This window comes from Vicugna pacos, chromosome 22, assembly GCF_048564905.1.
Source record: "Vicugna pacos chromosome 22, VicPac4, whole genome shotgun sequence".
Lineage (NCBI taxonomy): Eukaryota > Metazoa > Chordata > Mammalia > Artiodactyla > Camelidae > Vicugna > Vicugna pacos.
Window position 1 is genome coordinate 30,104,499 of NC_133008.1, and position 24,374 is coordinate 30,128,872.

General features: G+C 59.0%; 1 protein-coding gene across 5 annotated transcripts; it reads left to right on the plus strand.

The window, feature by feature from the left end:
- Positions 1-5,464: 5,464 nt before the first annotated feature.
- ZBTB7A (zinc finger and BTB domain containing 7A) lies at positions 5,465-24,260 on the plus strand. 5 transcript variants are annotated; one of them, XM_072947953.1, is made up of 4 exons: positions 7,074-9,649; positions 9,686-11,574; positions 15,412-16,694; positions 20,282-24,260. In XM_072947953.1, the coding sequence occupies exons 3-4, from the start codon at positions 15,427-15,429 to the stop codon at positions 20,781-20,783; spliced, it is 1,770 nt and encodes a 589-aa protein (XP_072804054.1). In that variant the 5' UTR covers positions 7,074-9,649; positions 9,686-11,574; positions 15,412-15,426; the 3' UTR covers positions 20,784-24,260. The 5 variants fall into 5 exon arrangements, with proteins under 5 accessions (XP_072804052.1, XP_072804053.1, XP_072804054.1 ...); XM_072947951.1 differs by lacking the exons at positions 7,074-9,649; positions 9,686-11,574 and adding an exon at positions 5,465-5,752; XM_072947952.1 differs by lacking the exons at positions 7,074-9,649; positions 9,686-11,574 and adding an exon at positions 6,761-7,002.
- Positions 24,261-24,374: the final 114 nt, after the last annotated feature.

Genomic DNA, 24,374 nt, shown 5'->3' on the forward strand with positions numbered 1-24,374 from the left:
TGTACGTTGTGAAAAACGGTTACTTAGAGCAATGATTCTTGTCCACAGAAATACAAAGTGGTTGCACATAGTCATGTTTTGCTTCTGTTTGTAAATTCATTCCAGCATTTCCCACCTGTCTACATATGAATGTTCTTCAGATTTTCCTTTGAATCCATTGTAACATCTTACTGGCTCCCTCAATTAATGATTGAAATAAAATCTTTTGACACATGTTCATTAAAAAACAAACAAACAACAAAAGCTCCCAGGCCCCCATCAATGTCTGTTCAGTGCCTCGGGTTAACCATCTTCACTCAGCTCACCGGTCATTGTCTGAACTCCTTTGATTTGCTTGTCTTCTCTATCCTCCGCTAGAATACAAGCTGGAGATCAGGGACTTGGCTCATGGGCTGGCTAAGTGGGTTTCCAGGAAGACCGATCTCTGAGCAGAATGTTCTCGAATCATCATGGGGTCCTCTTCAAGCTCAGTGACCCCCCAGGTTTTAGAACCTGCCTATGTCCCACCCTTTTTCAAAGGTGGAACACCTTCCCCCAGCTCTCTTTCTCAGAACTTCCTCCAGGAATATGAACTAGGAGTCCCTCGGCCCACGTGCAAACTGTTTTAATCCCTCGAGGCCCAGTTACAGCCCCAAATTCACCCACAGCAGCTAGGGAAGGCCCCTCATCCACTCTCCCTTGGATCATGGTTGTGAGAACGGCCAATACCTGTGAAAAACCTAAAGACATTTGATCCAAGTGCCCGAAGACACCTCACCTTGTTTTGTGGCTGCATTGTAAGCCTGTGAAAGAGGTACAGCCCTCACTGCCATTGGCAAACTGAGGCCCAGAATGTGAGGGTGACCTGGGCCAGACAAAATGATTGGTTTTAAGAAACAGCAGATTCAGGCACGGGAGACTTAGGGGTTCATCAACCACCCCCATAGACTGTGGGGGAGCAGGGGTCTGGGACGGAAAGCAGCAGGCTCCCCGTGTAAACTCAGCTCAGGGCCCAGGTCTGGAGAAATGGCAGACTCCGTCTTGCCCACAGCTCACTTGGTCCAGAGACTATCTTCTACGTCATCCCCCAGGAGGGAGGGAACTCTCAGGAACTCAACGTGTACCAGCCAAGAAGCTCCCAAGATGGCACCTAACATCCCCACTTGAAAACCTTCACAACCCAGGGAAACCTGAACTCCAGTCCCCCTTTGAAGCTCAGCACCTATATGACCTTCTGTAGTACTGAGATATCATCTCTGAAAGTATCTCAGGCATTTGGAAGGTTAGATGAGACAGTAACGTCATAAGGGTTTTGTAAGCTGCAAAATGTCCTGCAGTCGAAAGGAACAATATAGTATAACTGAATCACTTTGCTGCACACCTGAAACTAACATTGCAAATAAACTACACTTCAATAAAACTTTTTTTTAAAAAAGAATGATATGTGTGTATATATATATGTGTGTGTATATACATATGATTTTTATTGAGATATAATTCCCATGCTATACAATTCACTCTTTCAAAGTGTATAATTCAGCAATTTCTAGTATAGTCACAGAGTTGTGAAGTTGTCACTGCTGTCTAATCCCAGAACATTTTCCTTACCCCAAAAAGAAACTTCCTGTCTATTAGTCCCTCCCCATCCTCCCCAACACCTCCCAGCTCCGGGCATCACTAACCCACTCTGTCTCTGTGGATCTGCCCGTTCTGGACGTTTCATGTAAATGGAATCACACACCATGTGGCCTTTTGTATCTGGCTTCTCTTGATGAGCATCAGGTTTTCAAGGTTCATCCACATTGTAGTGAGTGTCAGTACTTCACTCCTTTTTAAGGCTGAATAATATTCTGTGGTATGGATGGAATGCATTTTATTTATCCGTTAATCAGTTGATGGACATTTGGGCTGTTTCTACTTTTGGCTACTAGGAAAAATGCTGTGTGAGTATTTGTGTCGTCATTTTTCTTGGGTAGGCACCTAGGAGTGGAATTGCTGTATCACATGGTTACTCTCTGTTTTGCCATTTGAGAAATTGCCAAACTGTTTTCCACAGCAGCTGTAACATTTTGAACAACCAACAGCCACATATGAGGGTTCCAGTTTCTCTATACCCTCATCAACACTTACTATGATCTGTCTTTTTGATTCTAGCCAACCTAGTGGGGTGAAGTGGTGTCTCCTTGTGGTTTTGATTTGCATTTCTCTGATGACTAATGATGTTGGGCAGTATTTCATGAGCTTGATTGGTCATTTATACATATATTTTGAGAATTGTCTATTCAAGTCATTTGCCCATTTAAAAAAACTGGTAGTGTTTTTATTGCTGAGTTTAAGATTTATTTATATATTCTCGGGAGGACACCCTTAGGAGATCTATGATTTGCAAATATTTTCCCCTGTTCTATGAGTTTTTCCTTTACTTTCTCAATGGTGTCATTTGAAGCACATTAGTTATGGAATGTGTTACTTTAGAAGTATTTCTTTTGATTTTATTATAAGTAATGCATGTATCATACAAAATTCAAAATATCAAAGAGTAGAGAGTGAACAGAACTCTCTCACTCTGCTCCCCATTCTCCTTATTTGTCCACCCCAGAAGAAACCCGTTTATGGCGACAAGAATCATCTGTTCAAAATATTATATAACTTTGCAGCCTAGCCAACGTAACTCAAATTCAAGTCACCCACTCCAGTGCTGTGTGTCTTTGGCAAGTTTCTTGGCCTCTCTGGGTCTCCATGTCTTATTGTGTACATCAGGGATGATAAACCCTGCTATGCAGATGAATAAAATAGCACTCAAAGGTAGAACTCATACTCACCCTAGAACAAATCTGTTTTGAGGCAAGTGCCAAATATTTATCAATTTTTATATTGTTTTATTGCTAAGATGGAGCTAGTCCTGCTACATTCCATGAACCCTTTAGCCAAGCATCTTTGGCAGGGGGGTGGGGGGTGGTCTGAAGTAAAAAAAAATGCCTTGAGTGTGTGTTTTTCACCTTTGGAAATGTGGGTTTCACCTCTACCCTGGCTGGGAACAGGGTGCGGAGGGCATGGCCCAAATAAGAATAATTATAGTAACGACATCATCACATCTATGGTGTGTTGAGGACTTCCCACCATAGGCACTGTGCTGTTTAAGTGTATTACATGTACCACCTTGTTTCTCCTTTGTCATTAACCTAGGAAGTCTCTATCAGTATTCTCTCCAAAGGACTCTGAGGGTCAGAGAGGTTAAGTAATCTGCCCAAGGTCACACAGTAACTCAAATTTATATGCTTTATTAGGTTTTAAAATAGTATCTATTTGGGTATCTTCTGAGGGGTGAGGAGAGGGTAGGGACTAAAGAGTGAGGGTCAGGACAAAGCTTTGCCCCTCTCCCTCTCTTTTCACTGCAGGGGCAGGAGTGGCCATGAAGGAGGGATATGTCATTCCTGAGTTTCCTGAAGGATCCATCTGCAGCCCCTCTGGCAGGGTCCAGAGCCAGAGGAAGCTAGAGTTGACATCCTTGCACACGGTCCCTCTCTGGGCCTCAATTTCCTGAAATATAAGGTGGAAATCATATAACACCTGCTTCTTCCAGGGGCCTGATAAGGATTAGATTCAATGCCAATCTTACATACGAGTTCCCTGCCACTTCTGAGTCAGGTTATCAACTGCAGAGAAGGGCGCCGGATATCTGAGGCTGGGTGGTACCGGGGTGGGGGTGGGGCCACTGAGTCACCCCTTGCCTCTGGCTGAATAGTTGGAGCTTGGGGGGATAGCAAGTAAGACCATTTAGGATTAAGGCCTGAGCTTCAGGTATATACAGAGCCCAAGCACAGTCCTGGGATCTGCAGACTGTGTTTCTCCTTGGCCCTTCTAGTCCCGAGGCTGATGGCAGGGTGGTTTAAGGAAGGAAGAGGGCTTATATCCCAGGCAGGGTCGTTAGAGCAAAGTCCCTGGGTTCCGCCCTCACTCTGGACCCATGTGGCCCCTCCCTCAGTACCTTCCCACTCACCCGGGGCTGGTTTCAGGCTGCAAGTCCTGGGGCTGTCACTTCCCTTCTGGGGGCCTCCCGGGTTTCCCCTTGAAGCCAATTATTATTACAAAAGCCAATTCAACCCGTTGGGAGTTGAAAGGCACTTTTAATACATGTGTGAAGAGGCAATAAAGGGCAGGAGTTTGGGGGGTGGGGGGGAAGTAAGCTTTGAAGTCAGAGAAGGACAGACTGGGTGCATTTCACCCAAGGCAGTGGAAGTTTCCTGCCTGTAAGGTAATGGTGGTAAAAATGATAATGATAATAAAGAATGATCATGATAATGGCATTAGATGTTAGAATGGAGGTAAACAGGACCCCGGACAGAGCCAGCCACTCTAGAAGTGCGCAGTAAACGACAACTATGAAGCAGGTGCCAGCCTTTCCGACCAAGGGAATAAGGAAGGGGAAACTGAGGCTCAGAGACCCTCAAGCGGCTGATCGCACTAGCCGGCCCTCCCCGGGCGCCTACTGTGTGCAGCGGGCAGCTGGCCGGGCCGGGTCAGGCTGTTCTCACCACTCGTCCCCTCCTCCCGCTCTCCCGTCCCCCGCCGGACCTCTCCCACGACCGGGGAGGAAGTGGGAGAAATGGACAGGGAAAAAAAGTTGGGCTGAGGCAACGCCTCCCCGCTCCCCACCTCCGCCCCTCCTGAGCCACGAAGACCCTTGCGGGAGCGGACCGCAGGACCCAGGCGTCCGCAGCCGGGTCCCTGTCCCGCCCAGTGGCCCGCAGTTGGGTAGGGGAACTTGGAAAGCCAGGAAAACAACAGCCCAGCCCGCCCCTCGCCAACCCCTTCCCCCGCTACGCCCCTGGCGCAGCGGGCGGAGGCGACTCCTTTATATAATCGCGGGCGGGCAGGTTGGCTGTTTCATTTAGGGACCCGGGTGCCCAGCGGACCCGAGCCGTCATCCGAAAACCCGCCCCCGGGTCCCTTCCGCGGCTGGGGAAACTGAGGCTCCGGGAGGGCGGGCGCATGGCCCGCGGTCCCCACCCCCTCGCCCCCCACCCACCCCCAGCAGCCGGGGCAGCCGCGACCCACGCCCGCGTCGGTCCTCGCAGTGCGCACAGCCTTCCCCGCCCCCGCTGCCATCCTGCCACGCCCCAGGCGTCGGGGGCAAAGCCCGCGCCCCCCCGCACCCGCCTCTCCGCGGAGGCTGGGGGCCTGTTTATCTGGAGGCCCCCACCCCCCTCCACCCCGGGGGGCCCGCTCCCCCCGCGCCCCGGGGAGCTCTGGGGCCAGATAAGCTGGCAGGCTGGCACGGCGCCGCGCAGCGGGGCGGAGAGGTCAGAGGAGGGGGGGCGCGCTGGGGGCGGTCTGGACCCCCCCCAACTTGACAAAACCTAATAACAGCCCGGTCTCCCCGGCGCAGCGGGCGAAGCCCCACGGGAGGGCAGAGACGTGGCAAGAGGGGACCTGCCGAGCCTGTTCTGGCCTCTGAGGCCGGGGTGGGGGGGGCGGGCTGGGCGTGGGGGGGGCCGGTGGCTGCGGCACCTTTAAGACAAGGGAGGACCCCTCTTGCCCTCGGAGAAACCAGGAAGGGAGTCGCGAGCATCATACGGGGCTTTGGCTGTACTGTACAGTTACTGTAGGGGCAGTGACGCCGCCGCCGGAGCGAGAGAGCGACGAGGGGAGAGCCAGCGAAGGGAGAACGAGACGCGGACCCCGGAGGCGAGCGGCCGAGGAGTCCAGTCCCAACTCCGGGCCCCGGCCCCGCGCGCCCCGGCCTGGCCCGGCCCCGGCCCGGCCCCGCGAGGTAAGTCAGCGCCCGGCGCGGCCCCCAGCATGGGGTGCAGGGCGGGGACGGGCTGGGGGCGCTGCGCCCACCCCTGCCCTCTCTGAAAGGGGCGATTCCGGGAGCCGTGGACGTTCCGCAAGTTTCAGAGGAGGGGGTGGTTGGCAGCTGCCAGGAGGCTGGAGGCGCCCTGGATCCTGAGCGCGGGGAGGGGGTGCCGTCCGGGAGGGGGTATTGGGGGCGAAGTGCAAGGGCTTGTGTGCCAGCAGCTCCCCCGGGTGCATGCTTTTTCGGGGCTCCCAGGCGCGCGGGGAGAGGGGGAGGGGAAATGGGGCTGCATTGAGGGTGGGGGGGAGCCGGCGTGGGGAGATAGGGGGGCGCGTCGCGTGCTAAGTTTGCAGCTGGGTACTGGGGGCGCTCTCGCCCCCCGGGGGCCTATTCGGTGCTGCGTGCATACGTTGGAGTTGGCCAGGATTGAGCTCCATGGGGGATGGGGGGGAGGGGGCTGAAAAAACAGGGAGGGGGGCTTTGCAAAGGAGGGGGAAGGGGTGGGGTGTCCGGGTGGGCGGGCGCGACCGCTGGGGCCTCTGGGCATCGTAGTCCCCCTGCGCTTGCGGCTGGCAGGTGGCAGGCGGCTTGGACTACAAGTCCCAGGTTGCACCGCGCTGGCGGCTCGCCGCGGCCCGCGGGTAGGGGCGGTGCGGAGGAGGGGCGGTGAGCGGCGGGCTGATGAGCCAATGGGCGCCGGCCGATCGCGCGGCGCGGCCTGGGGGCGGGCCCTGCCAGGCCGGGGGCGGGGCCTGGAGCCGGGCTCCCCTTGCCGGGGGCCGGTGGCGGTCCCCGGCTTCCGGCTGCGCGGCCCGCGGGCCGGCCCCCTCCCCGCCCCGGGGCCCCTCCCCGCCTGGTTGTGTAACCGTCCCCAGCCCCCCTCCCCTCAGCCCCCCGCCCCGGGGGGGGGTCACCCACTCGGCGCTCCCCTGGGAGGGCGGCGGCCCGGGCAGCCGCGCGGCGAAGGCGAGCCCGGGGATGCGCGGCCTAGTGCAGACTGGGCCCGGGCGTGGGGGAGGCGGGCGGGCGGGCGGACCCAGATCCGGGGTAATTTGCATCGCCCTCCCCCCAGCCCGGGTGGGGATTGGCCGCCGGCGGCGGGGGGTGGCGCGGGGCCAGGCTCACTGCCGCCTCCCGGCCCCTCGGAGGGAGCCAGCCCAGCCGCAGCCGCCGCCACCGCCGCCGCCGGGGCTGGGCCCCCTCGCCGCTGCCCCGGGAAGGAGGTAGGAGCCCCCGCGCAGGCGGCGCGGCGGGGGCCCGCGGGCCGGGGCGGGGGCCGCGCTCTGCGGCCGGGGCGGGGGAGGGGGCCGCTTCCTGCCCCCGCCCGGGCCTGACTCAGCCCTGGGTGGGGGGACAGGCCTGGCCCCTCTCCCTGCCCTCGCGGCCGCCCGGTCCTGGCCTCCAGGAAGGGGACAGAGAGCACTCTCTCCCCTGCCAGCGCCCCCAAAGCGCGTGACCCCGTCTCCTCTGGCCCAGACCCCCCTTCTTCCCCTTGACGCCACCACCACGTGCGAACCCAGAGCCCGAGCAGAGGAGGGGGTGAGCTGGTGGGATCCGGCCCCTCCCTCGCTCTCCCTCCCTCCCTGGCCTAGGAACCGGCCCCCTCCCCCAGCTCCTGGCCTGGGAACCGGGCAGGGGCCTGAGCTGAGCGCTAGGGCCAGTGCACCCCCGGGCCCAGGCCTTTGCAGGTCCTGGGAAGCACTGCCCGTGCTGGCTGGCTGGCTGGCTGGCGAGGAAGTCCAGTGGACCGCAGCAAGAGACTGCTGTCCAACCAGGCTTGGGCACCCAGTGGGTGCCCACTAAATGTTTGGGGAGTGCAGCTAGCAATTGGCAGGGTGGCAGGGGGAGGTAGGCAACTCCTCTCTCCCCCTAGCCAGGCAGCGGAAGTGAGAGAGGTGTTGGTGCCCCTCCACCGGGTGTGCCCACCTGGCTCACCCATGGGTGGCGGGCTTGGTTTGCTCCCTGCTCCCTGCCAGCTGCCTCCTGGAGCAAGCCTGGCCGGAGAGGGCATCCGGGATTCCATGTCAGCGCCCCCCTGCAACAAGGCCAGGGCGTAACCCTGAGTGTGCCGCTCCCACACTGGGGGGGGCCTCCTAGGACCAGCCGATCACTTCCTATTGGCAGAGTTGGTCTTGGGAGAGGTCGGGGAGTCCAGGCTGGGCCCTGCTGCTGCCCAGGCCCCTAAGGCTCCAGGCACGGGGCATTCTCGGAGGGCCACCCCCGGTGGGGCCTTTAGAGCATACCAGGCCTGGCACTTATCGACTGGGCTCGGGGCTCTGTTTACCGCCAGCCATCGCTGTGGAGACGGGAGCCTGGGGGAGAAGGGGGGGCAGAAGCCGATGACTGGAAGAGCGAAGCCCTGGGATCCGCATGCCTAATGAAGGAAAGAGGAGCCAACGGGGACACTGAAATTTTAATTCGTGGGTCACTTTGGGGGGGTATTTATTATTCAGTTCTGATTGGCTGCATGGTGGCCAGTCAGCACCCTGGGCTGGGCGGGGAGCCACGTAACTCTCAGCTGCGGGTGGCTACAGGCGACAGATGCACCCTTTTCTCGGTGTGGAAGACTGAGGCCTGGCAGAGCTCAGGCTTCATCCAGTGGGGAAGGATCCCAAGGCAGTAGCTAGTCCTTGTGTTGTTTTTTTTCCTCCCTTTGTTTTCCCTGGGGCCCTCTGACCCATAGCTGGTTGGGCCAGTGGCAGTCCCCAGTGCCTTGTGAGGAAACCGAGGCCAGGAGGGGAAGTCAAACCCAGGTGTGGAGCCTCAGCCCTTAGAGCAAGCCTCAGAACGATACTGTGTTGGGCAAGGGAGACTGAGGCCTGGGGGAAGCACAGAGCAGCCCAAGGTCACCCAGCCAGAGTTGGGTCTGACCCTTGTGGTCCTGCCTCCCAGCTCAGGACGCGTCCAAAGTCCTCTCTGTGTCGCAGCCAAGGGGCGCCTGCCCACCCGTCTTCCAGAGGGCCTGGAGGTTGATAGCAGGCACCTGTCGGCCAAATGGAACCTGCCTAAGGCTTATGAAACTCTGCCCAAAGAGGACAGTGAGGCTCAGAGAGGGCCAGCAAGGTGCCCAAGGTCACACAGCAGGAGCCTCAGTCCTACCTCTCACCTTCAGAGGCAGGCCCTTCCCACTGCATCTGAGCTGCAACCCCGCCCCTTGGCACCTTGGCCCCTGGAGACTGGCAGGGCCCTGGGTTTTACGACCCATTATTCCTGAGGAGACCCAGGTCACCTCACAGAGCCAAGACTCAGAGCCATCCTTTCTGAAGCAGAGCTGGCCTGAGGAGAGAGGCCACTGGGGTTTCAAATGCCGGCCCACTTGCTCTGTGACCTTGGACAAGCCCCGAGGCCTCTCAGAGCCCTTCTGTAAAAGGGGGTTGTTGTAGGGTCCCCCCAGGTGCTGCCTGCAGGGTACACCTGTGTCCCCTCTCCTTCCCTCCCTCATGGACGAAGCTCCTGGGTCAGCTTAGGGCACAGCAGGGATTCTGCTGGAGTCGGTGTCTGAGACACACACTCAGCACTCCCACCTGTCACCTTGTGCTCCAGGCACCTGATAGACCATAAACCGCCCTGCCACAGCCCTGGGCAGTGAGACCAGAGGAACAGGCTTGGGTGGGGGCCAGTGTGGTCCAGTCTCAGCCCGGCCCTCACCTCCACCTGAGGTCCACCTAGGGAGGTCACCTCCCGCTGCCAACCTCAGTTTTGCCATCAGTACAATGTGGAGATTACCTTTAGCCCAAAAGTGTTGTCCAGAGGATTTACTCAGTGATTGCCCAGAAATGTTTGTTGAGTGACTGCTGTGTGGTGTCAGGGCCTGGAGGAGCCCCTCCTGCATCCCTGTCCTCATGCCCTGAGTTCACAGATGTCAGCCGGGCTCCAGCCCTGCCCCAGGCTCCAGCCCTGCCCCAGGCTCCAGCCCTGCCCCAGACCTAAGGCAAACCTCTTCCTTTTCTGAGCCATCATCATGCAGCTCTGAGGAGGCGTGAGAATAAGCTGTCCTCAGCCTCTAGGCCCCCAGGGTAGGGGGATTTAGTCCCAGCTGGTACCTGGGGGCAATGTTGGGGGTGGTGGGGGTGGAGCCCTGGGAGGACTAGTTAGGCAAGATGGAGGCAGACAGACGACCTGTGTTCAAATCTAGCTCTGCTGTGTGACCCTGGGCTATTGCTCCCTCTCTCTTTGCCTCGGCTGTCTGACTTGTAAAGTGTGGCAGTGATTACGGACCCTGCCTCCCAAAGCTATGAGGATCCATTTTGAGATGATCAAGACTAGGCCCCCCACCAAGCCCCACTGAGGAGCAGCCCCTGCCCTGTGGGCCTGAGTCCTGAGTTTGGAGCACCAAAGTGCGGAAGGCGCCCTGTGGAGAATCTGGCCACAGGACCAGTCCCTCCATCTGTCCCCCCAGCAGGCTGTGGACGGCCACTCAGTGGAAGCATCCCCACCCACGCCTTTCTGGTTTGACTGGAAAACAAGGCCAGGTCCCACCTTCCATCAGGATGTGTTTAATGGGAGGGAACTGGCTGGATTTGTAGGCATGGGACCCTGGGCCCCAGTAGACTGAGCACCCCTTTATCTGGGGCTTCCAGGCTGAGCCCTCCACTTGCCAGGGTTGGGGGTGGTAGTGCAGGTGTCTCCAGGTGACAAGCATGCCTCAGGGGAGGAAGGGAGCAGTCTGGAGGTAGAGAGGGGCAGGACTCCTAGAGGTCATCCAGGCCTTGGATAAGCAGGTGCAACCTGAGCTGAGGGCAGGGTAGACAGTGATGGGATTCTGTGAAGCCTGGCTTTGGTTACCCCCAGTGACGGGAAGCTCATTCTTCCAACTCTGCCGAGAACGGCTCTTTCTTTGTGGGGCTTCCTCTTGGAACCCGGTCTTAGTGTCAGGGCTGTACTTCCTGGCCCCTGACAGCACTCGGAGTGTGAGAACAGGGTGGGCCTTAACCCCACCCGTGAGTTGGGGAATGAGATGGGATCCCCATGACCTAATCCCCACCCCAGCAGCCTCCCCACACACACTTCCCACTGGGCCTGCAGCCTTCCTGCCTCTGGCCCTTTAAGGCCCGGGCAGGAAGCCCCTCCCCATTTAGGGCAATAAATGGACACGTAAAATGGCCGAGGGCCTGCTTGCTGGTGTCTGACTGTAGTGAGGCCTGTGAGGATAGGCGGGCAGGGGGAAGGCTGACAGCTGGCAGCCAGCAGTCACCCTGAGCCATTGGTGCCCCCCACCCCCCGATCAGGACGCTACATTCCTGTCCCATTAAACCCCGGGCCGGGGACTGGGCCAGGCGGGGATTGGCACCAGGTCAGGGCGGGGTAACCCGTCAGGACCAACCTTGCAACACAGGCTGCCAGGCTGGGAGGGGGTGGGGGCAGCTGGGCGCTGGCCTGGCAGCCACACCTGGGCACTAGACATGCTGTGTGACCTTGGGCCAGCTGCCCACCCTCTCTGGGCCTGGTTTTCCCCTCCAGATGATGGTTCAGCTTCCTCCTGGGGCCCACCACACACTTCCTTGGCACATAGTAGGTGGGAAGGGGACTGGACTCCCAAAATAATGTTCAGCAGTGAAGTTCAAAGTCCCCCAATTCACAAGGGAGGGGGTAAACAGTCTCGTTGGGCCTTTGGGAACTGGCGCTGGCATACAGTAGGTCCTAGGCCAAAGTTTGTTGAATGGACGATAGTGGGATCCTTTACTACCATTCCAACCCCTGAGGAAAACAGGGAGGTGCTGTGTCTCGGCCAAGGTCACTGAGCTTGGAAGTGGAGGAGCCAGGATTTGGACCCAAGCTGCCATTCCTGGCACACAGTAGGTGTTAGAGGTCCCTTATTTAGTTTCTTTCATTCTCTCCATGAGTGGGGGTGGGGGTGGGAGCCCTTAAGACCTCATTAAGCTGCCCCCATCCCTAGACACTCCTTCAGGAAGGCGTCGGGTGGCAGTTACCTGCCTGCCTCCTGCTGGCCGCCCCTCCTTCCTGAGGAGTATAGCTGGGAGTAGGAGGCCTGGCCCCAGCCCTCACCTTGCTCCTGACCTTGGGGAGTCCCCAGCCTCCTCCTCCCCCTGCCCCTCTCCCAGGCGCCCACCCTCAGGCCTTTGTCCTTGCTGTCCGCATGCCCAGGGTACCCTCCTTGCAATCCCGGGGCCCTTCCTGGGTGGCCCCTGCTGCTCCCAGCACCAGGTCAGGACACTTCTGACCTCACCCTGCATCTCCAGCAGTTGAGTGGTGGCAGCTCAGGTCAGAGCATGAGTTCCAACCTGGCCTCTGGTCTGCTGTGGGACCTTACTCTGGTCTCCATCACCTCCCTGACTGAGCCTCTCCTCATCTGTAAAGCCCAGGGCTTTACAGTGGGGAGGGTGAAAAATAAAGGAGCCCAGTTGGTTTTTGAAACCTCTCAGGCACAGAGGAGGCTCCTGGGAGGGCTGAAAGCAGGCCTGGGTCCCGCTGCCTTGGAAAGTAGGTGCAGCAGGTGACCCTAGGTTAGATTGGAGGTGGGACTGGCACGGTCCCCTGGTACTGGGTGTGCCTGCCAGCGAAGTGGGTGGGACTGGGTGTGGGCTCTCTCCAGCGCATAGCTCTTTGGTCTTTGGTTTGTCCTGTCATTTGCTGCGTCCCTACTGTGCGCTGCTCGGGAGAGGACTGGGTGTGGGGGCCTGGGAGCAGCCCAGAGGGAGGAGGACGCCCCACCTCCAGCCCAGGAGGAGCCTGCCGAGGCCTGCCCCTCGGCCGGCCGCCGAGTCAGCACCGAACAGCCCCGGAAATCCCATGGAGGCGAGTGTGGGGGTGGAGCTGTGATGAAAGACGGGGCCCTGGGTGGGTGTGGGCCTGAGCTCAGGGGACCCTGGCCGTTGAGGGTGGGGACCAGGCCAGCGTGGGGGTGGGGCTTCCTGGAGGAGAGAAGTTTCGTTGGCCCGTCATTAGAGGAAACCGCCATGTGTGGGGGCACCTACTAGATGTCAGGTGCCAGCAGGGCCTCATAAAGCGAGGAAGGGAGCCACAAGCCTCTCATGGTTAGAAGATGCCATGGCGCACAGTGGGTGCTCATAATCGGTGCTTTTTATTGCCGGGACCCTACCTGATTTCCCTCCCCAACCTCGCACCTCGGGGGGGGGCCCTGAGAGGCCCCGGTGGGGGCAGTGGCCCGACGTGGCAGGCAGGTGGCATGTGTTCCTGGAGAGAGGGCTGGGTCAGGTGTCTGCAGGACCATTTTAGTTTCCAGAGGGAGGGAAGAGGCTGTGGCTTGCTGGGAGGTGTCAGGTGGGGAGGGCTGGGGGGCAGGGGCCAGCCTCTCGCCTCTATCAGCTCCTGGGTCAGCCCTATGGATCAGCCTTGCTGGGCGCCCTTGGCCCAGATTCCAGCTTCTCTGGTGTTCTCGTCTGTAAGTAGGGGATCATGCTACTGTCACGGGGGCTGTCCTTGGCTGGCGTCTCTCCAGGCCTTGCCCTTTGGGGGACGATCTCTGTTGCTTATTTGGAGAAATAGCAGCCCCAGCTGGGAGAGGACAGGGACGTGACCCTCAGACTCAGCCCAGACTCAAGGGCTGTCCCACACAACAGGCTCTTTGCATGTGGCCTTGCTCAGCTGGCTGGTGGAGACCCAGGCCCAGGGCTTCATCTAGTGCCCCAGACCGGGTACTGGGTTCAAGGCCCGAGCTTGTTCCTTCCCAGCTGGGTGGCTTCCAACAAGTGGGCACCTGGCAGCTTCATGCTTGAAGTAGGCCTGGTGGGCTCGGTGTTGGTGGGAAGATGGGGTAGAGTGGCCATGGGGAGGGGTGAGTCACCTGGACCAGTTCAAGTCCGGACCTAGAAGCCCCTGGAGACACCTGAGGGACACTGGCAAGCAGGGCCAGGGTGGCCATCTTGGCACATCGGTGGCCTGGATCAGAGGAGGGGGGCGAGAAGGGGCGGAGGCTGGTCTGATCCGGAGTCCCATCTGCCCACTTGCTCCCTGGGGCCGAGGCCAGACGGCAGATGGTGGCAGGGGGTGGAAGCCGCCATAGGGGGCTCCGCCAAGGCTTCCCGTGGCCGAGCCTCGGATGGGGTCGCGCCCCCCCATCCTCCTGCTCCCAGCAGCCACATCTGAGCCTCCCCCCGCCCCCCGTTCCCACTGTGGGCTGGCGGAACAGAGGGGGGAGCAGAGCAGCTGGTGTGGTCGGCGGGAAAGAGGGCGGGCCTCGGAGAGAGGCGTCCCGGGAAGTGCACTGCCCGCCTGCGCACCACACAAAGGCCTCTGTGTCGGCCCCGCAGCCTGGACCCCGCTCCCAGGGCAGGCCTGACTCGGGACAGTCCTGCTCTGGCCTTGGGGCTCCCAGACCAACCCCAGCTCCCTTGCTGGGCCAACCGCCTGCATCCCACTAGAGACGCAGCGGGAGGGATCAGGGTAGAGCTGAGCTGGGTCACTCAGCTTGGGGTCCCCGGGTCTTTAGGAGGCTGAGAAAGATCTGGTTTGGGCCCTCTCTCCAGAGGCATTCGGGGGCTCTGGTTTGAAAGGCTGGCTGGGCCGAGAGGATTGTGGGTTGTGTTGGGTGGCTTAGGGCAGCCGGGGGCTCTCCCCGGAGAGGGTGGAGTGGTGGGGACAGGAGCCAGAGGGTTGCACAAGCGCCCGAGTGGGTGGATGAGTCACAGCCCAGGGGAAGGCGGAAAAAAGGAGGGGGGGAGAGGGGCGGGACAGACAGCCCCCCCCGCCCCTGTAGTTCCAGTGGCTTCCGCCCATTCAACAGATGGGGAGACTGAGGCCCAGAGTATGGCAGGGCCTTGTCCTGGGCTGAACAGCGCAGGCAGGGTGGCCAGAAGTTGGAGAGGGCTGAGCAGGAGGCCCTCAGCACCCCCACTCTTTGAGGGGGGGTCAGCTTCGGTGGGCAGTGGTCCGGTTTCCCTCATTATTCAGTACTAGGGCCAAGCCACATCCTAGGGGCTCCGCAGGGCAGAAAGGGGTTTGTCCTGCAGAGTCATCACCCCACCCCACCGGGGCATGCCCACAGCCCCAGTGACCCTAACCCTGTCCCTGGGTCTTGGCCTCACCCCTTCCTGCTGACTCAAAGCCCCCCCAGGAGAACTAGGCCTAACCAGGAGGCAGGAGGGAAGGTCAGGGAGGTGGAGGGGCAGGCAGGAATGGATGGCCATTCTGCTTGGATATTGGCTCTTGGGTCAGGTGCAGCCGTGGGGCCTTGGGACTCCCTGAGCCCCCTTTTCTCACCTCTGCAGCGGAGAAGGTGCTGGCTGTGGGACTGCTGGGTGCTCGGCCACGACAGCGCGCAGTGAGTGCTTTATGTCGCTGTGGCCTCCTAGAGAGAGCGTGGGCAGAAGCCTGTGCTCAGTTGCATTGGGAAACACCTCGTGTTGGGCATTTATCGAACACCTACTGTGTGCACCCATGCCACTTCAAATCGCCCCTTGGATGGGCACTCCAGCGGGCCCCCTAGTGAAGGGTGGAGGGTGCTGGTGTTCATCTCTGAAGTGCCCAGTTGGGTTTTGTCAGCATAATCTCACATTGATGATGCAGAAGCAGACACCGACCATCCTGGTGCAGAGCTGGGAAAACTGAGTGTGGGGGGCAGGGGGGCACTACTTTGCCAGGGTCTCGCGCCCCAGCCAGTTGGCTCGGCCCTTCCCCACCCGCATGACCGCTTCTTCCTCCCGGCACTGCAGGTCTCGGCGCGGAAGATGGCCGGCGGCGTGGACGGCCCCATCGGGATCCCGTTCCCCGACCACAGCAGTGACATCCTGAGCGGGCTCAACGAGCAGAGGACGCAGGGCCTGCTGTGTGACGTGGTAATTCTGGTGGAGGGCCGCGAGTTCCCCACGCACCGCTCGGTGCTGGCTGCCTGCAGCCAGTACTTCAAGAAGCTGTTCACGTCGGGCGCCGTGGTGGACCAGCAGAACGTGTACGAGATCGACTTTGTCAGCGCTGAGGCGCTCACGGCCCTCATGGATTTCGCCTACACGGCCACACTGACCGTCAGCACGGCCAACGTGGGCGACATCCTCAGCGCCGCCCGCCTACTTGAGATCCCCGCCGTGAGCCACGTCTGCGCCGACCTCCTCGATCGGCAGATCCTGGCGGCTGACGCGGGCGCTGACGCTGGGCAGCTGGACCTCGTAGATCAAATTGATCAACGAAACCTCCTTCGCGCCAAGGAGTACCTCGAGTTCTTCCAGAGCAACCCCATGAATAGCCTGCCTGCCGCCGCTGCTGCCGCCGCCGCCACGTTCCCGTGGTCTGCCTTTGGCACGTCTGATGATGACCTGGATGCCACCAAGGAGGCTGTGGCTGCTGCAGTGGCTGCTGTGGCTGCTGGCGACTGCAACGGCTTGGACTTCTACGGGCCGGGCCCCCCGGCTGAGCGGCCCCCAGCTGGGGATGGGGATGAGGGCGACAGCAACCCGGGTCTGTGGCCAGAGCGGGACGAGGACGCCCCTGCTGGGGGTCTCTTCCCACCTCCTGTGGCCCCGCCGTCCACCGCCACGCAGAATGGCCACTACAGTCGAGGTGGGGAGGAGGAGGCAGCCTCGCTGTCGGAGGCGGCCCCCGAGCCAGGCGACTCTCCGGGCTTCCTGTCGGGCGCGGCTGAGGGCGAGGACGGGGACGGGGCTGATGCGGACGGGCTGGCGGCCAGCACGCTGCTGCAGCAGATGATGTCGTCTGTGGGCCGGGCTGGGGCGGCGACAGCAGGGGACAGCGACGAAGAGTCGAGGGCTGATGACAAGGGCGTCGTGGACTACTACCTGAAGTACTTCAGCAGTGCCCACGATGGCGACGTCTACCCAGCCTGGTCTCAGAAGGTGGAGAAGAAGATCCGGGCCAAGGCCTTCCAGAAGTGCCCCATCTGTGAGAAGGTCATCCAGGGCGCCGGCAAGCTGCCGCGGCACATCCGGACCCACACAGGCGAGAAGCCCTACGAGTGTAACATCTGCAAAGTCCGATTCACCAGGTGAGCCGGCGCCACCGTGGCAGGGGGTGGCGGGGGGTGGCGGGGGCTTCCTGCCCCGTCACCCACACACGTGCCTGTGCGCTTGTAAAACCAGCACTGCCCAGCCCTGCCAGGGCGCCTTCTCCATCAGGGCGTCCCTGTGTGCCTGTCGAGAGAGCCTGTGGGTAGGGGGTGCACAGGCCCTAAACAAGGTGACCACATAAATGTAAAGTGTGCCAGGCGGTGCTGAACCTCATGAGGCTGGAAGGAAGGGCCCAAGGAGTCGCTCTTCTTTTTCTCGGGGTGGTTCTTCCTGTTCCAACTGGAGAATTTGGGCCACGAGAGAGGGCGAACAGGGAACCCTGGTTATTGTGTCACTTGGGGAACTTGCTTCATTCAGCCAACATTTATGGAGTGCTTACTGGGTACCAGACCCTGTTCTTGAAGTGGAGAAGCAAGCCAAAATCCCCGTGGGGGTGACAGAGCATGTGCGAGATGAAACCACAGAACTGATGGCACTGGTTGGTGGAAAGTGCTTGGGAGGAAAAGAGAGCAGAGAACAGGGCCGGGGGTGGCTGCTCGTGCTGCCTTAAACAGGGAGGCTTCCCCAGGGGCCGAGACCTGACGGAGGAAAGGGAGGGAGCCATGGAGAAAGGGAAAGAGAAAGGCAGAGGGAACAGTCAGTGCAAAGGCCCAGAGGCCAGTTCACTTAGGGGATCGCTACAGCCAGTGGACGGAAAAGAGCACAGGAGCCACTGGGCTTGGTCCCTGGACAGGATGAGTTTGAGGCCAGGCTGGGGGTAATTTGTGATTTGGTCTTAAGAGTCCAGAGGTAACTGGCTAGGCCTTGTGGGCCAGCCTGGTGGGGGTGGGGGGCTGGCGTGCAGGGGCCTGGCCAGGCTGGATGACTCAGCACCACCCCCTACCCCCACCCGCCCTGGGGTTCCCCCAGCCACGCCCACCCAGGCTGAAGAAAGAAGCCATTGTCCCAGCTTCCCGGCCCTACCCCAATGGGGACAGGATCTAGGGACTGACCCCCGACCCTGTTTCCCCAGCCCCCTCCCCAGCAGGCCAAGAGAGGAGGGTGTGGCCAGGACTCCAGGGCCCAGGAGTGCCAGGCAGGGGCAAAGGGCAGCTACTGGGAGGAAGGCAGTCTAGTTTCTCCCTTTGGTGAGATTAGGGTGCCAGTGGTCTTGGGGCTACCTCTTCCTCCAGATGGGGGGTCTGGGATGGCTGTGGGTCCTACCCTCAAGGGTCTCTGGGCCTGGGAAGAACAGCTTGATGGAGGCCCAGCAAGCCAGAGTACTTGTAGGTGACCCCCACTGAACCCCCCCAGGCTCGGTTTCATTCTGAGCTGGAGTTCTCTTGGCCATCCCACCCTAGGGCCGATCCTGTTTGCCAGTCAGGGAAACTGAGGCATAGAGAAGGACACCAGGCCAGGCCCCTTCCTCCAATGCACCCGCCTGGCTCTTCTCTGCCCCCCACCCAGGGCCCCAGCCCCCTACCCCTCCCTCCAGGCTGGGAGCCCAGGGGCCCCTCTGAGTCACACTAGAGAATTGAGTAAGCAGGGCCTGTGGCGGCCGGGGCTATAATTACCCGGGCCGGGGCTTGAGGTGATGAAACTGGGGCTGCCTCCACCCCCACCCCAACTTGGCGCAGCCCCCAACCCTCTGTGCAACTCAGGGCAAGTCACTTCCCCTCTCTGAGCCTCCAGGCCTCAGCTGGGGAAATCTCTGTTTAGTGCTAGAACAGTCTGAGTCCCTTCCGTCCCCTCCATGATCTAGCTCCTAGATCTGAGCAGGACAGCTGGGAGACCATGTTAGTGGGCTCTGAGGGAGGCTGGGGGAAGGGGAGCTCCGGGTGATTGCTGCCCCTTGTTGTTAACAGTCCCAGTTAATCCAGGGAGTGTTGAGTTCATTGTGGCTTGAGTTCTGTTGGCTCATTTGGAGGTAATAAAGCCAGAGAATAGGCAAGAGTCTGGTTGCAAAGGGCCAGGTCTTGATCCTCAGGACAATAAGGAGCCATAAAAAGAGTTGGAGCAAGTAGGGACACCAACTGTGTGTGGGTGGTGCTAGAGGGAGGGACTTGGAAAAGCCCCAAGGGTGGGAGGCAGTCAGGTCTTTGGGGGTTGTGAAAAGCTTCTTGGGGAAGGAAGGGCATTTCAGGTGGGGCTTTGAAGGATGAGTAGGAGTTTGTCAGTCTTGGCACCGAAGAACCTCAGTCTGGTGGGCATCAGAAGGAAGAGACCCAGAGTGGCTCAGTGGCACACAAAAGGCTGCAGCAAGGGGCAGATCAGATGGTAGCCAGAGCTCTGGAGACCTAGGTCCCTGCTCATGCCCTGTGGAGTCCACAAAGGAATACAGCCCAATCAGTATGGACCAGCGCAGTGCAATAGAAATATCATGTGAGCCACCTCCGTAATTTTACGTTTTTTGGCAGCCACATTTTTAAAAAGTAGAAAGAACAGGTGAAAGTAATTTTAATCAAATTTTACATAATCCATTAGTTCCATTTCAACATGTAATTGATATGCAAAATTATAAGTGGAATATTTTACATTGCATTGAGCAGATGAAGTCTTCAGAATCTGGTGTGCCTTTTGCACTTCCTACACATCTCACTTTGGACAGCCAAGGGCTTGGGGACAGAGCAGCAACTGGGCCATAGTCAGCCCAGGACTGATATGGTGACCAGCTTTGTGGGCTGGAAGCCCCAGACTGAACCAGGTCCACATTTCTCTGTAGGGTGAGATGGGCAGGGAGGGGCCCTGTAATCACACTGGGTCTGTGCTCTCGAGAAACAAGGTGGTGCCGTGAGGGACCAGAGATGGGGGAGTGTGGGAAGGCCTCTCTGGCAAGGTCGCCTTTGGACTGAAGTTTGTGAAGATCTGGGAGGAAAAAAGTGTTCCAGGTAGCAGGAACAGCATGTTAAAAAGGCCCTGAAGTAGGCTTGTGCTTACTGGCATGCGGGGGTGACAGCCAGGAAGCCAGTGTGGCCAGAGCAGAGTGAGGCAGAGGTGAATGGAGACTTGGCGGGAACTTGGGGGATCCCTAGAGTGAGGACTTGGTTACTGCTGTGACCGACTGCCCAGGTTTTTCAGTGACTGAAGGGTTTCCTCGGACATAGGACTTGCAGTGCTAAAACCAGGACAGCTTCACCCTCTCTGTTACCACTCTGGCATCCTGCATTGTTCCCTGTAGCATTTTTAGCACCTGGAACAGGGTCTGGTATTCAGCAGGTGCTTGATAAATGCCTGTGCTGTGAAGGCATGCACCTGCCACTGAGCAGAGCCCGTGGGGGTGGGAGGCCTGTTATCTTCCTCCTTCTGTGGTTAAGGAAAAGGGTTCAGAGAGATTCAGCTGTTTCCCCAAGACCAGGCAGCAAGCAGGGTCCAAGGGTCTTTTCAGACCTTCAGGGGCCCTTGGTGCTGTCCTCAGAACGGGAAACCACACCCGCTGGCCCCATTTCACCCGGGCCGCCTCTGGCAGCAGCTCCCCTTTCCACAAGGGTCCAGGTTTCCAGCGCCAGGCCAGCAGGGGCGGGGAGGGGGGTTGCTGTCCCCCGCGGGGGCCCAGCCGGGCGACCGCTGACCCTCGACCCGCCCACAGGCAGGACAAGCTCAAGGTGCACATGAGGAAGCACACGGGCGAGAAGCCGTACCTGTGCCAGCAGTGCGGGGCGGCCTTCGCGCACAACTACGACCTGAAGAACCACATGCGCGTGCACACCGGCCTGCGCCCCTACCAGTGCGACAGCTGCTGCAAGACCTTCGTGCGCTCCGACCACCTGCACAGACACCTCAAGAAAGACGGCTGCAACGGCGTGCCCTCGCGCCGCGGCCGCAAGCCCCGCGTGCGGAGCGGGGGGCTCGGGGGGCCCGACCCCGCCCCCGCCCCGGGGGCCCCCGCGCCGCCCGGCGCCCCCGCCCCGCCCGGCTCGCCCGACGCGCGGCGCAACGGCCAGGAGAAGCACTTTAAGGACGAGGAGGAGGACGAGGACGAGGCCAGCCCCGAGGGCCTGGGCAGGTTGAATGTAGCGGGCGCCGCAGGGGGAGGCGACGGGGGCGCCGGGGCCACCGCCGATGGCAGCTTCGCGGCTGGACTTGCCTGAAAACCAAAAAGAGAAAGCAGAAACCCGAGAGAGAGAGAGAGAGAGAGAGAGAGAGAGAGAAAGAGAGAGAGAGAGAGAGAGAGAGAGAGAGAGAGAGAATCACCCACCACCCCCCAAAAACACAAAAAAAGAAAATCTATCTATATACAGATATCTATATCTATATATATATATATATATATACAGATATATATATATGAAGCGTCACAGAATCTAGGGTAGTGCTTTTCTCAGATTCTTCTCCTTCATGCTCTCTCCTTCCACGGGGACCCTCGCCCCACCCCCACCCGCAGCCCCTCTTCCCCCCACCCCGACGATGGCTTTCGGGGCTCGGTTTGGGGTTTTTGTGGGACACAAGGATTCTGAGCTTCCCGGGCGCCGCCGGCTCGGGGTCTGGGGTCCCATCCGAGGCTTGGTCGGGGCCCTGGGCCCCGGCAGGGGTAAGTGGGGCCTCGGGGGGCCGGGGACCTGGATGGGCTTTTCCTTTCCTTTCCTCGCTGGTTTCTAGGAGTCTTTGAGACAAGACCTTAAATGATTTCTGTCCGCTGTGAGCGGACGTTAAAATGGCCCCGTCCTCCCACCCCCACCCTCCTTCCTCAGGGCACTTCCTAAGTGGGGGTCTCCCCCTCCATCTCCCCGCCTCCCATTCCTTCCTGCCTGTGGTCCCCCGTGTCTCCTGGCCACTGGGACACAGATCTATTTATTTCCAGGTGTGGAGAAAGGGGGGAAGACGAGGTGGGGGGACACCAGGGAGGCTCCCCGGGGTCCCCACTGCCTTCCTTCATGGCACTTAGGACCCAGCGTGACCCTCGGGCCACCGCTCAGGGCTCCCTGCCACCCCTGTCTTCATCCCCTGACCCCAGCCCCCCAGACCACATGAGATGTTTGGAGATTCGAAACTTTTTGTCTTCACCCTCTCCCCTCCCCCTAGCCCTCTCCCAATTTTTTAAAGCACTTTTAAGGTTTTTTTTTCTCTTCCTCCTTAAAAACAAAATTTATATATAGATATATATATATATATATGAAATATACTTTTCCTCAGAGGAGCAGGCAACAGTGTGGGGTGAGAGCCAAGAGGAGAGGGAACCCAGGGTCTCACGGTGGCAGGGATGAGGGGAGAGAATGTCCAGAAGTTCCAATGTCACAAAAGCAATAAAAACAAGATTTTACAAAATGAAAGGAAAAAAAGAAAAAAAAAAACACAAGACAACCAACCACAAATAGAAGTCTTGGCACTTTGTAACAGAACGGGTACTACGCTTTAGCTTAATTCTTAATTTAAAAAACATGTTTACAAGTTGCAACCAACTTCTATGAAAAGTCAAAAAGACAAAAAAAAAATGAGAGAGCGAGAGAGAGCGAGAGAGAGCAAACAAATTCCTAAAAGTCAATTTATTTTTGTACAAAATAATAAAAAAAGAAACCCACTGCAGACGTAGAATCCACTTCTGTTCCCCGAGGTGAGAAGGGTCAGGAAGGCACGGGCGAGGGCGAGGGCGAGGCCTTCTGAGGCGTTTGTGCTTTACCACGGGGGCCTGCCTTGCAGGCAGGACTGTGGGGTTTTTGTGTTTCTGCCGTGTCCCCACCAACCCCTCCACCCCCACCCTGTCCTGTCCTTTTTTTGGGCTCTGATTTGGAGATGTCTCATTACTTGCTAGCCATTCAGTGGCCACCCACGTCCACGGGGACCCTCCTTACCGACTCCCCAGCTCAGGGATGGGCCCGAGAGAGGGCTGGCCTTCCAACCAGCCAGAGCAACCCTGTGTCCCTGCCCTTGTCCCCTACCCTCGCTGTCCCCCGCCCTCCAACATGGCCGCCCTTCCTTGTGGCCACCGAGGAGCTGCCATCTTGGATATGCCATCCCCGTTGAGGTGGGCGACCAGGGGCCCCGTCTCCAGGGCCTTACACCCTCCCCGACACCCCTCTTTTTACTCAAAGGCACTGACTGTAATCTGGGGGCTGGCACCTGCCTCCCCCCCAGCCTCTGGCTCCCCAAAGGCCCGGTGTTGACCGAGCCACAGGCCACGGATTGGGGCCAGGGCTAGGGAGACCGTGTTGCCAGAGGCCAGGGCACCCTCCCCACTCCCCGACTGTCGCATATGCAACCCTAGTGTGGGACCCTGTAAATAGACACTCTGCTGAGCTGAGACCCTTCCTCGTCAATACCCAAGGTGTGGGGGTGTCCCTGCTCCCCACCTCCAGCCACTGGCCCATTACCCCATGCCCCTTTGTTCTGTGACAAACCCCATCTTTTTCTTGGTTTTAAAGGGAAGCTTTTTAAGAAGGCAACTTTCATCATTGTTTCTACAGGATAGTTTTTGTTTCTTCCTGCTCTCCCCCTCCCCCCCGAGCCCTTAGCCCCCCAAATGTCTCAGGACCCCCCCTCCTGAGGGGGGTGGCAGGGGAGCCCAGGGCCGGGTGGCCCCGTCCACAACCCAGCGTCATGGGGCGAGCTCTTGCTGAGAACCATCTGTGGAGGCCGAGCGGAGAGCTCAAGTGCCCAGGCCAGGGACCCCCCCCACCCAACTCCAGCTCCCAGAGAGGTTCCCCAAGGGGACAGCCCTCTCCCCACTACTCATACACCCCCTCGCAATAAAACCAACTGAAAAAATCACAGCTGTCGTCCTGGCCAGTGGGGGCGACCGAACTTGGGGGATCGAGGCCTCTGGGACTATGGCGGGGGCAAGGGCCGAACCCCGCCGAGCACACTTTAACACAAACCTCCTCGGGAATTGCACTAAACCCTTGCCCCTAGCTCTGCGCTCAGCTTTTGCCAGCCCTGCCCATCCACTCCGCCTTAACCCCTCTCCTGCTGCCCGCCAGCCCGTCCCCGGGGGCCGCAGCATCTGCATGGGCCCAGTGCCGGGACCCGCGCCCTCCCAGCCCAGTCTCCCAACTCCGCGCAATCACATACTGTATATAGACGTGGATCAATTTTATTTTTATTCTTTAAATTAAGGTCGTGATAAAGTGTTGCCAAAGATACTGCTGAATTCTTGCGTTTCAGGAAACAAACAAACAAAAATATTTGAGGGGAACGTGCTGACTGGTCAGAAAGGACACAGCAAAAAGTTTTTTTGTTTGGTTGTTTGGGGTTTTTTTTGTGGTTTCTTTTTTTGGGGTGTTTTTTTAACTGCCTGGTACAAAAAAAAAAAGAAAAAAGAAAAACAGCAAAATTGTTATTTCCATCATCTTGGTGAAGTGTGGATGTGTGTGCGCGTGTGTGCGAGAGTGAGGTCCAGGTGGGGGGCTCCAGGTGGGGGCTCCAGAGGGGCGCACCGGGGCGGGGGCAGGGGTCCCTGACAGGATGGTGGGGGACGGAGCCCTCACCTGGAGCGGTCGCCAGCCTTCAGGACCAGGGAGAGAGAGATTAGCACCCTTGCTGCTGCACCTGCCTAGCCCCGACCTTGATCCCCACCCTGCCTTTTGAGATTAAGAGAAAAAAAAAAAGCAAAAAAAAAAAAAAAAAATTAAAAACCAGTGAATGTAAAGTGCCGGACCAGGCCCAGCCGGGCTCGGGTGTGGGCCTGTGCCTGTGCCCTGCGGGCTCCCCCGGGCCATACCAAAGTCTGCCCCCATGGGCGGCTTGCC